Raw genomic sequence first — 16,131 nt, forward strand, 5'->3', positions numbered from 1 at the left:
TTTCTTTTTCTTTCAGTATTTCATTTTAGTCACGTGCAAACTGCTTTATAAATAGAGAAATCTAAAACTATATTTGGAAGCAACTTAACTTCTTTTGAATAGGAGTAACCATACACATTCAACAGTGTGCATGCATAATCACTTTCCTGAGAAATTCCTGTCACTTTCTGAGGCGTGTTCAGTCAATTTTTCTCAAAAGGTCCTGTTTCAAGAACTGAAAAGTCAACAAAGCTATTAAAGTGTATCGTACACAAACAAATCTATTTGAAGCTATGTCTTAAAAACATTATTTGCCTTAAATTTAGTCAATGAACACAGCTATACTTAACTGCCACATCAAGATTTATTGTGCATTGATCACTCAACAAAAAATATAAACTTTGGCATGTTCATCAGCCTTTATAAAGAGTCTTCTACGCATACGACAACATGCTTAAGCAGCAACTCGCACTGTTCAAGGCAAAGCTTTCTCGAGGCTTTCTAACAGATAAACTATAACTAAACGTTCACACATATGATACCAACAATGTTCTGATCCACTTGCTACCTTGCAAAGATAAACCTTTTCAGCCTGTTGCCTTGCGTGCTAAGGAAATTGCAGCACAACAACACCGCTCCCATGTACACATTCTTAGCACTGGCACTTTCAAACAGGAAGGCTTTAATAATCTTTGCTTTAAGATATGTAGTCACACTTTGGCAGGGCAACAAGTTCACTTGCAAAAATGTAAGAGTAAGCTTGTTGGTGGTGATAACAAGGCGAAACTTGTCAAGCACACACACACACAAAAAAACACTGATGGAACAAGTGACGAAGGAACGATGTGCCTCGTAACAGAGCATCGCCCGTCGTCACTCGTTCCATCAGTGGTTTTTTTTTTTTTTTTTTGACCTACAAGTTTCACCTGGCTAACTGCCGACAAATGATGATTGCTTATGTACTATCACCTATTTACAGCTCCCACTTTCCTAACTTGATTAAAATAATCACAAACATATAAAGGATGATCATGAACAGGGAACTCCTAGATAAGTATCAACAAACTTTCACACATTCCTTGAAATAAACGCACCACAAGCATGAGCCATCGCTGCACATTTCCACAAAAGCTGTAAAGAGACCACCTTAACACTAATCAGCAATATATCACAAATATGTCAATGTGTGTTTTCAATATGACCAAGAAGAATTATTGCTTGTCAGCACTATTCTCAAGTGATTGCTGTGTGAGAGTACCCAATTTCAGTTGAAATAAAAAGCCTACATTTAAAAAGCAAGAGAACACAGCTGCAATACAATTGGCTCCTACGAAGCCAAATCACAACTCCCAGTTGCATTTCTGCCTAAAGATCACACTCTGGCAAAAGAGCTTACCTACAACTAACAACCCTTTGGTAACACTGCAATACACTGACGTACGATCTTGTTGCTCAGTAACCATGTATATAATAAAGTTGCACTTGCAACAACTGCAACATGACACTAATAGTGCCACGTAGCTGTACAACTATGAATTTTAGATGTTTTACTTGAAACTACGAAGCCACGAGACCATTGACTTGACAGCTCGATGAACAAAGGAATGACTTGGAATTCTAACTTCCCTGATGCTTTTCTCGGACCAATGCTAGCACCGTACATTTTTGCCAACAGCCCAAAGGAACAACATTTACGAATGGTTGAGTAACATTTTCGTAAAGTTCTTTTGATAGCAAGAAAGATTATTCTTCTAATATTGCAATTCCTGCATTGCAGCAATTACATTAATCTTAATTATATGAGTACAGGCACAAATTTTACAAAGTTTCATATTGTTCCTCCTAATAATAATGCTGGTGACGAGAACCCTAAAAAATAGTTGTATGAGAATTCGAAATGCATCGAATATTCAACAGTGCTACCTCAAAAACCCAACCAACTTCCAGTTTTTATATAAAAGACGTGGTTTCACAATGATGTGGGAACGCAGTGACATGTCAACACAGCCTGACGTAGGTCTAAGTCCCATGGAGACAGCAACCCGTAGTAAACTAGCAAAAGAGCTGTCGTGTGCAGTCAGTGGCACCTGCTACATGTAAACTACAATTGGTGATTCGTCGTCCAGCGACTTCCACAGTGATTTTGATCGCACAGGATGCAGAGTTTGTCAACCCAGCAAACTGTGTAGGGTTGTCATGATCTTGTCCACTGTAGTGGGGCTGAATCACTTAAAATTAAAATCAAACTAAAATATTTTACACATGTTTGCTAGTAACAGAATGTGGAGCGCATCAACACTGCATGCCCAGTAAACAAAACATGTCTCTTTGCGAAGCCTCAAAATTGTGTCACTGCTCTGCGAGTGCAAGCGCACAACTTTCACCAAGGACTGCCCTAATACGAACCAGTTTAAGATAATTCTCCAAAGTGTGCACATTCAGCGAAGAAGTTCTTATAAGAGCTTTTCTACCCTACACTGTCCTCCATTCAAGGAAGTTTCAAGTGCACTTGCAGAAGTGCATTAGCAGGCATTGCACAGCGGCACATTGGTCCTAACTGCTATCGTTGACCTTTGCAAGGTAATATGAGACAAAGTATGCTTAGTACAATAATTACAGATGCAGCTTAAGGAAGAACTTTACAATCAGAATATATTTAGCAGCTCAAAATACAGCAGGTTTATTAAGTATATTCTTGCATCCTTGCTTTAAGCACTCCAGATTCAAAGGTACTCCCAAAGTCCTTTGTGTCTGATATTTATAACAGCTACCTAACATCACAAGGAGCATCCAAGCAAATGTCTTTTGAAATGAATAACAAAATTTAACACTGCTACAGTCTTGTAGCAAGCTATTCTGTACAATGACAACAAACACTACACTTTAACACAAACTTTTTCTGTGCAATGAATCAGTTGCATTGCGAACCATATGCCATGCCTAATAAACACTTTGGAGTTGGTAGTTAATCATTAATGAATCCTCTTCATTTCAAACATAAACGCAATGAATGTCCTTTAGAGCATTGACCTAATGCTCCCCTAAAGTGTCGCAATATTGACAGGAAAAAAAAAAGTAGTCTTGCAGCAACAGCCTGCATGAAGAATAAAATATATAGCATTATGCACCTCGACATGCACTTGATGGATGAAACTAATTTGTGTACTTACTAGTAAAACAAAAATGTTAACCTTAGAGCACTAGAAGAACTGCAAAACAGAGATAATTCCAAGCGATGCAAGTTCCACTGAATAAAACATACAAGCATCAAGAGTTCACTGATCTAACGTAGTCGAATGTGTTGCTGAATACACAGAAAGATTTTAAAGCGTGTACATTCTTTACTAAAAATAGCACATCACTTAACAAGGCAATATGGAAATGTTTGACTGGATGAAGTAGCCACAAGCTACAGTCACAAGACACAGTGGAGTCAATACAAAAGCATACATTCTTCAAAGCCTTGAAGACAGATGGTCGGGGTAATTAAAACATCTCGTAATTATTTTGCAACTACTTAATATGTTATGCAAACTAGGTATAACATAAATATCTCCAGAGGCCACTTTCTCACTGCTCAAACAAAGAACTCTGTACAGTAGAGCAAAAGTGATTGTGTACTGTCATTTATCCAAATAGCTCGTGTTACATGGCAGCATCTCTCAAAGAAAAGAACATTTAATAAAAGAAAAGCAGCTTATTGCACGACTTGCCAGCAGCTTGCTGCAACTAAAAAAAAGAAACAGTTGATTCAGTCAAGTTAGCACCAAGGTTTAAAGTGAAACTATACAGTCACACACAAAAAAAGTCAACAACTCTCAACATCACACACTTGCACCTGAATATTTCACAGAACATGCGCTTCCTTTCTTATTCCTACCTGCTGTCTAAAATTACAACTTTAGATATCCTTGGTAAGCATGCCAAGAACGATGCAATTTGGAAGGGTGGCCTGCAAAGTATGAATGCAAAGCTGTCCAGCACTGAAAACTCCCATACACATCAAGACATGCTGCATAGTCTCGTGAATAATGTATAATGACAAAACATCACAGGGGATAGGTGCAAAGCATTTCAAACATGTTTTGCAAGAAGACTGATGAAGTGCAAAACTGTCAATTTAGTATAGCAGAAATCCAATGATATGCAGTTCTCAGGAGTCATTCGCAACTTGCAAACAATGAACACCCATGCACTGACGTGGAGGGCAATGGCACTTGATAGGTAATGGTAAACATTCTAAGTTCCATTTATAATGACAATCTTATTAAAAAACTTAACTTTGAAAAATGTGCAGCAGAATGTTCATGTTGGTACTAGTATCTCGTGACAAAAAAGCAGAGAGGTCTCTCGTAAGTTACAAATCGTACAGCATTTGTCAAATGAATCTGCTAGCAGCAAGATCATAGTGGTGTTCTTGTTCAACCACCGCATAATTGTGCAAAACTCCCGATTCAAGAAGCCCATCGGGTGAGGAGCTCGTCTGAAAGATTTCCGCAGTGCCAATGCACCACGTGGCCCACAAGACAGCGAAATGTCGCGTTGCAGCCCAGCACAAAGTGCCCTAGTTCCCCTTGACAAAAGCTGCACCATGAAAGTGAATTTTGTTCCAAATTGGAGCGTTTCTAGAATTTCATGCAGGCATTCCGCAGACCAATGTTCCCAGTGACCGATGTTCCATTGTCGCTTCCTGTCACTTCTAGTGAGGCAATGCGATTACCTTTCTTCAAGACAAACAAAGTAAATACAATGCGCTCGTCTATTGCAGGAGCTGTTGCATTGGCAAAAGTAATGGCAAAGACCAGCCACTGCCACACTGCCAGAATGTGTCAATGACAAAATAAACTGTCCTAGCTTGACAGCTCTTTTTCACAAAAACAGGAGCAGTAGCACTCGCCATCTTAGACAGAAGGGTTCACACACACATGAGCACACACACACACTGGTCCTTGGCTGAGTAGGGGGAACATTGCTAGAGCTGGAAGATCTCCTCATGGTCTCTCTCGTGCCTCTGGAGTGAGTGCTTCACCTGTCGGGTCATCACCACTGGTGCTGGTGCTGAGTCTCTTGCTGCAACACCAGCTGTGGGCTCCTCAACACCGCAATCATCAAACCTGAACACACAGAACCGATGGGCTGTGACCATCCAATCTAAGTAGGCCATACTACACAATCGCACAAGCAAAGACTTAAGATTAGGGGTGAGCGAATATTCGAAATTTCGAATCTTTTCCTAATAGTGTTTGCTATTTGATTACATTTGCACTGAAACATTACTGTTCTAACTATTTAAACTTCCTGAAGACAAACATTCGTTTGGCAGTTGCCCCTTCAGATTTTCAATATGCTTTAAATTTTTCACACAAACCAAACTCTAAATTTTGCTTAAGCAAAATGCCCGAACAAGTACTATAAGCCAATCATGCTGACAATAGGTGGTGTTTTATGGTGCAAGGACTAGTTGTGGACAAATATGTGCCAAGACATGATATAATGCATGAGTGACAGAATGATTAGTGACAATGAGTAAATGCAATGTGGGTGTAAAGGGGCATAAGGTACTACACCTTTGAAGTGCATGAAAAACATTTAATAAAATTCTTAAAAGTGATATGAGATGCATACAATGAAATCAAGACTGTACAATATAAAACATACTAAAAAGCTGATTACATATTAGGTAATAGTTCTTCACTACTCTTAAGAGCAAGGCCCGGGAGGATAGTGGATTAAAAACACAGCACCCTCACAGCATCATTCTGTAGGAAAGGATGTTAAAAATCTTATGTACTGGTGCTTTTACATAAGTTATGACTCAAGGATGACTTTAAGAATGGATAATTGCTTAAAAAGAATGCAGAATGAAAAGGGAGCCACCAGCGATTCAATAAAGGTTGAGGAAATGAGACACGAGAATCCCTAGCAAGGCCCAGTGACCAGGGCTCTCCGAGTTGGATAGCTATGAAAAAGGTGAGAACTGGACAAATCATTCACAGCAGGGTATATGGTTTGTTCGCTGCTTTCACTCACTCCCAATAGGCTTTTGAATAGTTCTTTCTTTTTCTACCTCTGTTCAGGCTTCATCTCAAAAGTGTAGTAGGACATGAACCTCGATCAGGACGCTCATGCAATGAACACCGGGTTGGAGGTTCTCCCCAGTCAATGAATAGTCATGCATGCCATAAGTATGTCCTATTCTAATCCTACCGAATAATACATTATAATGTCCAGCGTTTAAGTTTCAAAACCACCATATGATTATGAGACACCGTAGTGGAGGGCTCCGGAAACTTCGACCATCTGGTGTTCTATAATGTGCGCTGACATCGAACAGTACACAGGCCTCTACCATTATGCCTCCATAGAAATGCGAACACTTAACAACCCTATGACATTCTGGTCAGCAGCCAAGCATCGTAACCACTCCGCCAACATGCTTGAGAATAGAATATGGCTTCGCTTTGATTTTCAGAAGGTTGGGCAGTTCTCTATGTGTGGCTTAAAGGGGCCCTTCACTGAGCTCAACCGATTCACTGAGCTTCACTGAGCTCAAACAATAGGAAGGGGAAACTTGTGAAAAACACCGATGAAAAATCCATAAGCAGGTTGTGTCGAGCGGACGCTTCAACAAGCGGGCTTGTCTTCCTCAAGGCTAGAACAGAACTGGTTTCCCTACCGCTAATGTGTCTAGGCTTCGTGCCCTCTCCTCCGTCCTAACAAACGAGGGAGAGGGGCAACATCAGGTATGGGGGTGCGAAAAAACAGGGGAGGTGGGGTGATGTTACAAAATGTATGAGTGAAAAAGGAACTAGTGTTCCATGAATGGAAGAAAAAAAAAATAAGGAAGTAGTGGGGAGGTAAGAATGTACACTTGTCGCTGAATCCCGGTTGTCGCACCGGTTGTCAGAAGTTAACAATGGCAGGTTTGAAATTCCCAGACGGAAGGCTTAACTCGCACTTTTTTTTGTGTGTGTATGTACCATACCAAACAGATTCAAGAGCATCTTTAGAGACATTTATACCTACTGGCTGTATTGTATTGAACTTGAGAATAAGGTACGACTCTGTATATACACTCAAACCTTGATATGACGAATCTGGATGTAACGAAATATCGATTATAACAAGTAAATGAAAAATAGTCTCGCAATAGATTTAGACGTAAGAATAAGCCTTTATAACAAATTTTCGGATATAACAAACTTATTTTCATGTGAGATGCAAGTTTGTTATAATGGGGTTCGAGTGTATTTTCTTTCTCTTGCGGACCTTAAGTTTGGCTGAGGTATGTAGAGTTTGAGATCGTCGAAGTTGTGTCCTGCTACATTAACATGCTTTGCCACTGCTTTCTGTAATTTCTTTGCCGTGTCTGCACGATGACCATTTAACATTACCAGGCTGTCCTATTTCACCGATGTACTCTTTATGAGAATAGGAACATTCGATTATATACACAACGTCTGCACTAGTGCAGGTAAAACAAGATTTTATATGATGAACATAATCACTCCCGGTGCTTTTTACTATCATGTCACCTTGAAGGTGTTTTCAAGTCTTGCCTTTTGGATGGTAACAATGGGTTACTTGGGCAGTATAATGCGAGTTTACTTTTGCATACACTAACGTGTCCTTAAAATTCCTATTGCTGCGATACAAAACCTTTAGTACTGCGGGAAATGCTTTCTCTAGGCGCTCATTGCTTGCCACTATTGGATAATACTTACAAAAGATGTTGTCACGGTTATTAGCCGTAAGCACAAAAGGAAGAAGAAGCCAGCATCACGTGTGGCGGAGTTTCTTGGCTTCAGGCATATCAGGGTCAGCCCGTCCAAATAGGCGCGTCATGTCCTCCGCAAACATGGCAACACTCTCATTCGGTTTCTGGACCCGAGACTCGATGAGTTGCTGAGCAAAGTCATGGCGGTCGTTGTTTGCGAAGGTGCTGAGAATCTGGCGGCGAAATTCATCCCATGAAAACAGCGTTGCTTCGTGGTTCTCATACCACGTACGAGCGCTGTCTGCTAAAGCAAAGTAAGCGCGTGAAAGCTTTAGCTCGGTGGTCCCGCGGTTTGCCTTAGCGACTCGCTCATACTGGGCTAACCAGTCCTCAACGTCTTCATACGCCTCACCATGGAATGTTTCCGGAATCTGAGGCTGCTCAAAAGTCAGCTGGGAAGCACCTGCAGTTGCCATTTCTTCAGGCGGATTGCTATGCTGGGAAAGTTCCAGGGGAATCGCCTCAGGACTAAGGCCTTGCTGTCGGCGACTGTAGCGGTGGACAGGGGTATCCACTGAAGGAACGGGTTCCGGTGTCGGACTTGAAGTGCCGGACCGCGGAGGAGTCCCGAGCATCAGTCGTAGAAGCCCAGCACCTCCACCAGTGTCGCAACGTGCAAAAAACAGGACACAAGGCTTCCTTTCGACGTTAACAGCAAGGCTCTATTGGCACACAAAAACAAAGCGCAAGAGCAGACGCGCAACGTCGTCTTCCTCGAAAACGCCAGAGACCGCCACACATGATGCTGGCTGCTTCCTCCTTTTGTGCTTACGGCTAATAACCGTGACAATATTATTTAAAGGGGCCCTGCAACACTTTTTGAGCATGATCACTAAACGCTGCCTATCTGTAGTCGAGGCTCCCGAAAACACATGAACCAGACATTTTAGTGCAGCAAACTGCGTGAAATTCACAATAAATTCTTCAAGTCAGCTAAATATTGCTTTCTCTTCTGTCCACAAATGACACTACAAGCTCAAGAATCATTTGTCACAGCCATTGTATCAGCCATTTTTAAGCATAGAGCACTTGGGCGTTCCTGGAGCTGCCACGGGAGGCCGCGACTTGTCCATGCATGCGCACGCGATTGCACTAAAATAAAAAGGAGAAAAAGTGCTCAAGGTCAAGAAGTGCACTTTCTGTGAAAAATATTTGTAGCTCTGCTCATACTGGACGGGTTCTAAAAATTTTTGCTGCGTTGGATTCGTGAGCCAATGAGCTTCCTTAGTAAACCCACTCCGTAGCTACTTCGAAAATTGTTGCATGGCCCAATTAATAGCATGAAGCTTGCTACTAGTCCGAGAATGTTACAGACACTGCCAGCAAACTTTGCGCACATAACATTACATACAGTCGACGTCCGATTTCTCGGACGCCCGAAAATCCGGACATGCCTGGTTTACCGGACTCATCTGTGGCCCCGTCAAGTTCCTTATAAAGTCAATGTATTAAAACAGCCAATATTCTGGACGTTTATCGCTTTTGCCATCCGATTTTCCGGACTTTTTACCGCTAACCTCATACTACAAATCACTATCAACGCTGCCATTTTGATTATTTTCGTACCCTCGAACTCACCGCGCCGTGACGGCCGTACCCTCGAAACCGCAAATGCTGCAATTCAGTGCACACCAATCCGTTGCAGACCATAACTTATTCAGACCTGCGGCCACAGCCATGCCACAGCCGCATGGTGCTGTGCCGCATGGTGCTGTGCCGCCTGTGCTCCTGTCCTCCGACAGCGGGAAAAGCTACGCTGTCGATCTATGATCTGCCGTCGGCATGCTTGCAGACTCTTGGAAGAGGGTTATGCAACAGACCCTACGAAACTGTTTTCGCCACGCAAGCTTCCTACTGGATGCAGAGACGACCGTCTCCGCCCAGAGTGGGCAGCACGTGCGACGAACTTCCACCCGGGGACATTGCCTTCAACGATCTGCACGCTGCTGGTGTTTCGATTACAGCCGGGATAACCTTTGAGGACTTCACCGACACTGACGAATACCTGGAGCTGTGTGCAGAATCGAACGATGACGAAATCATTCAAGTTACTTCTGACGACTCTGACACCAAGATAGAAGAGGTAGCACCTACACAGCTAATGAGCTTGGAGTTGATGCGAGCACTGACACTGTCATCGGGTTCACCATCGGTGCGCAGCGACAGCATAACGTTAGCTGAAATTAAGGCAGACATCATTGCGGGCGAGTGGAATGCCGTGCAAAAAAAAAAAAGCTAATTTTGCCCCCCCCCTCCCCCCCCCCCCCGCGAAACCGCTGTATTAACTTTTTAATTGAGGAGCGTGTCATGAAAATACACTATCTGTTGGTGATCACAGCACTCTTAGGAAGTGGTCACTGAAGGAAGGATTATTGATAACTTCCCATTTAACTTTAATACCACAAGAAGGATAAGCTCGGTTAGCAAGATTATAATATGTATGTTTTTTTCTTATACCGAAGACATGCAACAAAAGAGAAAATGAGATATTCAATGAGATGACCTCGCACATTGCTATGAGTACCCCCACAGGCCCCTACAAGCAGAACTCCAAGAAAAAGGTAACATTATGGCATTTCATCTAATAAAAAGCGAAATTGCTATTTGTGCAACTGGTTTTAGAATAGCAAATTGTAATCAGTTTACAAAGAAGCACACCTCAAATAACCATCATCTCAACTGTCATTTGGTATTGAAAATGCTGACAGGCTAACATTAGTGAAGTGAAATAGTAACTCCACCAGATAACATGACAGTGCAGCCATGACCTTGAGGAATAATAATATACTAATTGAGACAATTAGTGTGTCTGGAATTCAGATGTATTTCTTGCACACACAGTCATTTTTAAACTCAATTAGAAGTACTTGGAGATTGTCTAGGTCATGGAGTGGTCCTCTGACATTCCACTGCAGCACGACGTACATGTTAAAAATAAATTTGTGCTCTGCATCGAATAAAAAAGCAGGCTGCATTGTTTTACAGAGTCATTTCCTGATCATGAGAATGAATTTATTTTGTGAGACTCTATGAATGCACAGTTAGTCCTGCTTCCATACCCCGTCTTTTATGTACTTCCTTCCAACGTCCACTGTCTTCCTATCTAGGTATGCGGCCTGTTTAGTGCTAACCTATTTATCTAGGCTACTTCAGCAGTTTTAGCCTCATGTTGAAGCCACTCTCCACTAGAATTTTCACAGCAGACCTGACTCACCTTGTGTGTGAAAGTTGCCTCAGCTGGCTGCGAGACTTGGCGATGGAATTGTCAATGCGGCCGAGGAAATCGGTGAAGCTTTCGTCAGATTGCAGGTGAGAGTCCTCAGAGCCCGCACTGTCCCCACCATTGGTGTCGGCACCACCAGAGGTCGAGGCGCCACCCACTGCTGGCCCTGCTTCTGCCACAGGCACTGCCAGCCATGTCCGCAGAAATAAGCTGTCACTTGTCCAGAGGCGGTTTGCACGCTTCAGCTCTTCCGTCTGTAAAGTCCCCGCGTTCTTGCAATCACTTTCTTTGAATGCTACACCATGGCTTATATACTGAAGCAAATCATCACTAACATGAACTTACACTAGCTAGCACTTAGGCCGACATTCAAGGCACAAAATCGGCAAGCAATAAAGCAGTGGTTCTCAAATGGGGGTCTGCGAAGCCATTTTTTAGAGGACTGTGAAATTCGTCTGTGAAAAAACTGTACCGTGACAGCGGGCACTTCGGGTTTTAGACCTTAGGGTCAAGGCTTGTCCGTCCACATGTGTATTCATCGCAGAGAGATGTATTGATGTGAAACACCAACTAATATAAATAGTAATTCCGTCCACATCTTTGTTCATCGCAGAGAGATGTACTGATGTGAGACACCAACTAATATGAATAATAATTGTGACAGAACAATATAAAACACTCAGAAGTACAAACCTTTTATACTGATCAACAACTTCAACGTACACATTACGGACCTTAGGACCTAGCTTTGTCGTCGACACTCACTGTCTGATGTCATGGCGTGTAGAAAACCGTTGCTAGTTTACAATAGACAATTAACAATCATAATTATGACAGAAGAAAATAAAACACCTACAAGCACAAACCCTTTACCCTAGTTGGCGACTTCAACACAGAAATTCCGGACCTTAGGACCAGGCTTTGTCGTCAGCTCTTTACGTCACTTGATGTCACTCAATTTACATGATGTGGGGCAAATCTCTCGTAACATATCGTCACGATGAGAAGACAGAGGTCATATTAAATTGGTAGAGAAAGCAGCAGCAGGTCGGTCGTTTTATTCACCGTGCGCTCGAATGCACTCTTCTTTCTCGTTCCTGCCTTCAGCGTAAAACGTGCAGATGCGCATCTGCACTGTCACCTTCCTTGCAGCACGCACGTGACATAATGTGAGACGCAAAAACAAAAGGTTTAACAATACACTAATATCAATCATAATTGTTTGGAACAATATAAAACACCCAGAAGCACAAACCCTTTATACCAATAAGGGACATCAACATGACATCACGGACCTTCGGACCTAACTTTGCCTGCTAGTCATCACTCAATTCGTGGAGATGCGTGGATTTCTTAGTATGCTTTACAATAAGGGGAATTCGCATTGCGATGAGGCTGTTTTATGGTTACCCTTCTTCATGAGATGATTGAAAAGCTTCTGTTGCAGTTATGTACAAAATATGCATGCAAACAAACATTTTTTAGGCTTGCGCATTTGAAGAGAAAACACAGCTAGAAACAGGTAAAATGTGGCTACTGGCCGAATAACTTATTGACCAGCCCTCGAGATTAAATTGGCGATGCATTTTAGTTTGTTTCTTCTTTGGCAGGCAGAAATATGAGATCCCTGTTTTTTGTACTTTATGCTGTGTTAATTTATGGTCTCTCCCCCTTTTTGCTTACTACAAGGGGTCCCTCATCCCATTTAGTGGTACACAAGAGGTCCCCACAACATCCTTGGCTGAGAACCACTGCGCTAAAGCATATGACCTGGAACAACAATGAGTACAAATTCTGCTGTTCCCAGAGTGAACAACCAGGCAATACTGTACCGAGAGGACCAAGTAGGAATGAACAAATGCATAAAATACACAGGCGGTACAACAAGGCATTAAAGTTAGAAGCAAACCGTTTAGCATAGTGTAAACAGTGTTTATTCCTGTTATCAGAATAAGTATTTCACAAGAATGTGCCATTTTTCAAATCATACTCAATTATTGAAATTGAAGTGATTTGTGCAGTTAGCAGCTGCACAAAACTGAAATTGCACAACCAGCAAAACAAAAAAAGAAAAAATAAGTTTCACCCATGAACAACAGAAACAATTTATATGAAAGCAGGCGACTTCTCTTTCATGGTTTTGTTTCACTAACATCAACAAGCAAAGCAAACAGAAGTAACTGTAGTAAAAACACGACCTAATGAAACTCCATTTTATGATGTTCCCAATTTAATAAAGAAATTTGTACAGGACGGCAAATATCCATAGGTCTCAGTGGTGTCATCAACTTGAATTGACTAACTGGGCTACCAAACCCTGTTCATCGAAGTTCTTTCTCAAAAGGGTGAGTAAAAAAAAAGGAGCGATTTTTTTTCTAATTTCGACAGAGGCAGGTTTTTCTTTCTGCATGTGTTCTCACACTACCTCGTTAAAGCATGTAGGCCCGACATTCACAGCCCTAGCTTTATTTTGACAACACAGCATGTCATACCCATGCTCGTAACAAGAGACTCGCCAGTTGTTAGCTCTCTTATGTGCGTCTCATTGCGTGCTAGGGGTGGTGGCGGTTTCTTTCGCAAGTTCTTTGTTTATGCGATAGCACAGATCCTGTCCTCGGAACCCCCTTGCCTGGCCCGCTCGTACATTCACTGCATTTGTTCACTGTATCCTTGCATACTGGCAGCCTCGCATAGGAGCATGTGACCGTCTAGCTAGCCTACATCGCCCAGACGTGGGAGCTTCCATGTCTGGGAGACATAACAGGCTCCCAATCAGTGCCACTTTCGCAAGCTTTTCACCTGTGCAGAAATGGGTTGCCAGCAAAAACAATGCCGTGGTAGTTTTTGGATGTTGCTGCATTACAATTTTAAATTTGAAAAAATCGAAAAACTCTTTTCTCGATTTTATGAACTCCTTCATTTAACAAAATAATTCCAGTGCATGAACACTTTGTTAAATTTAGTTTCAACTGCAGTATGCATATTCACATCCTGTATAAAAACAATTTCTGTACCTTTTTCTGTCTTTTCTTAGGTGCTGATTTTTCATTTTTGAAAGTTCCAACACACAACTAAAAATTTAAGCCCACAGACATGTCATACTTTCAACTTACAAAGCTACCTACAAGCATCTCCAACACCTTGTACGGGCGTGCCTAAATTGACAGTGTACATTCAAGGTGCTAACGAATATTCAGCCTCCATTTTATCCCCACCAAAAACCAGCACTTTAACTGGTCTCCAAGTAAATCGAAACACACGGAGAAAACATGCAATGCCTCTAGAGTTTCATTTCTACCATGCAAGCGATAAAGTACTGATGAAAATATAAAAATATATGTACATCCGCTGAAACCGAGTATAAGAGAGACCACACGATACGGCAACGGGGATGCAACTCTATCTGCAGCCGCTATCTGTGTTGCTCTGGAAAAAGCGGCAAGCAGCCATCTCCAGAAGGACGCGTTTATGACAGCACATACAAAGTTGCTGCGCAGCTTGGTAAAACGACAAAATTACCAGCAATTCTCTTCACTTATGCCACCAGTTCAGCAAAGGTTCAAATTTGAGACCCTGTTTAAATATATATATATATATATATATATATATATATATATATATATATATATAAACAGCTACGTTTGATTAACAAAACGATGAGCGTGGTACTGCCTTCGCGAAGCCCTTGCGAACCTTTGAAAAGAATATCACAGACTGCACAGCTATAACTTTGAAGTAAAGGAACATGATGGACCTGCCTGTTCAGGGAGAAGTTGTATACATTCTACTCTCCTAGCAGAACAGATTGGCGGCTTCCTATGATGTCAAGTAAACTCATATCTATGATAACGCCGTACAGTAGGTTCATGCGAGGCAAGAGAGATACGTGGTGCATCAATGGCGTGTGTTCCCTGTTGCCGCTTTTTCCTTCAGTTTACATAATGCGAGTATTGCGGCAAGCAGCGCACGTCTCGAGCGCGTGACAAACAAAACTATCGCAACTTCTCGAGCGGGACGTAAGCTCTAAAGGTTGCACTCCGTACGGGCTTCGCCAACTTTTATCTAATGAGCCACACCTTCGACAAGGCGCGCAGCTGGAAACTAGAGCCCGGCACACTTTTAGCTTTAAGCGCACTTTCGACGCAGCACATCCTTTTCGACCTACATATAACTGGGGCTCGATCCTCTTTTACTCTAAAAGTAGTAATGCTACTTCCTACTTCGACCTATTGCATTTTTATGAGAACTGAGTTGCACGTCTACAGCGTACACTGTGACACCGAACAACGGCGCGTACAGTGTTCCTGTCTAGCTTCATGAATACATAGCTCAATATTTGTTTTTAAGAGCACTGGCCGATCTTCTCCAAAGATACATGGAAGTTGCAACAGCGATTCCTTGCGTAAAGACGGCAGTTTCGTTTTTGTAGGGGCAGTCTGGGTCGTCGACCGCCTGAGCGATGCTCACCGTGACTCCGTAGCGCAGCGCAATGCCCTGCAGAGTGTCACCCGGCTGTACGACGTGCTTAATTGTCTTGCTGCTGCGTGAAACATACTTGCAGGTGCTGCCGTACTTCACCTGCTTTCGGGCGAAACTTCCGAGCAGAGCCGTCTCATTCCCACCAGAGGCGGACATCACCCCGCTGTCACCGAATTCGAGCAGGCCTGGCATTGACTGGCCACAATTGAATAATTCATAGAGGACGCTACAAAGCTAATGTCAAACGGTAAGTGCTCGAGATTTAAAACATGTATTACTCCTTTGTTAACAAGTTTTGCAATAAGATATAGTAATAGTATTGTAATTTTGCTTAAAATAGTTAATTGTAAGACTTACTATTTGTGCTTTGGTTGTTTTTTTTTTTTTTGAAGAAAACCACTGGTTTAAGAAAACGGCTGCGCTATGCACAAATGTGCACGCTCGAGCATCCCGTTGGAGATGCAGTTACAATTCACTCTAACGAAGCCTGATTTTACAAAGCTCCCGGTCTAACGAAGTCATTCTCGTTCTCTGGCAGGTAGGCTTAGGGGTAGCTAGCATCGATAGGTGAGGAGGGCTTGGAAAGTCTTCAAAAAATCATGCAATAAAATAATGTAAGAACATTCTAAAGGGTAGCTATAGCTCTTTGCTGCAATATTGACTCGTTGAAATG

General features: G+C 42.2%; 1 protein-coding gene across 2 annotated transcripts; it reads right to left on the bottom strand.

The window, feature by feature from the left end:
• Nucleotides 1-324: 324 nt before the first annotated feature.
• On the bottom strand, nt 325-15,665 carry red (LysM peptidoglycan-binding domain-containing protein red). Of its 2 annotated transcripts, none has more exons than XM_075892476.1 (3): nt 15,558-15,665; nt 10,971-11,233; nt 325-5,093 (listed from the first exon to the last, which is right to left on the bottom strand). In XM_075892476.1, exons 1-3 carry the CDS (start codon nt 15,648-15,650, stop codon nt 4,952-4,954), a joined length of 498 nt encoding a protein of 165 aa, XP_075748591.1. In that variant the 5' UTR covers nt 15,651-15,665; the 3' UTR covers nt 325-4,951. The 2 variants fall into 2 exon arrangements, with proteins under 2 accessions (XP_075748591.1, XP_037278593.2); XM_037422696.2 differs by having other exon boundaries at nt 15,447-15,665.
• Between the last annotated feature and the right edge of the window lie 466 nt (nt 15,666-16,131).

This window comes from Rhipicephalus microplus, chromosome 4 (assembly GCF_043290135.1).
Source record: "Rhipicephalus microplus isolate Deutch F79 chromosome 4, USDA_Rmic, whole genome shotgun sequence".
Lineage (NCBI taxonomy): Eukaryota > Metazoa > Arthropoda > Arachnida > Ixodida > Ixodidae > Rhipicephalus > Rhipicephalus microplus.

Coding starts and splice junctions, on each gene's coding strand:
- red (XM_037422696.2), bottom strand. CDS start 15,650: ATGCCAGGCCTGCTCGAATTCGGTGACAGCGGGGTGATGTCCGCCTCT. Junction 11,234..15,446: donor CGCTGCGCTACGGAGTCACG/GTGAGCATCGCT, acceptor GGGACTTTACAG/ACGGAAGAGCTGAAGCGTGC. Junction 5,094..10,970: donor AGGCAACTTTCACACACAAG/GTGAGTCAGGTC, acceptor CTGTGTGTTCAG/GTTTGATGATTGCGGTGTTG.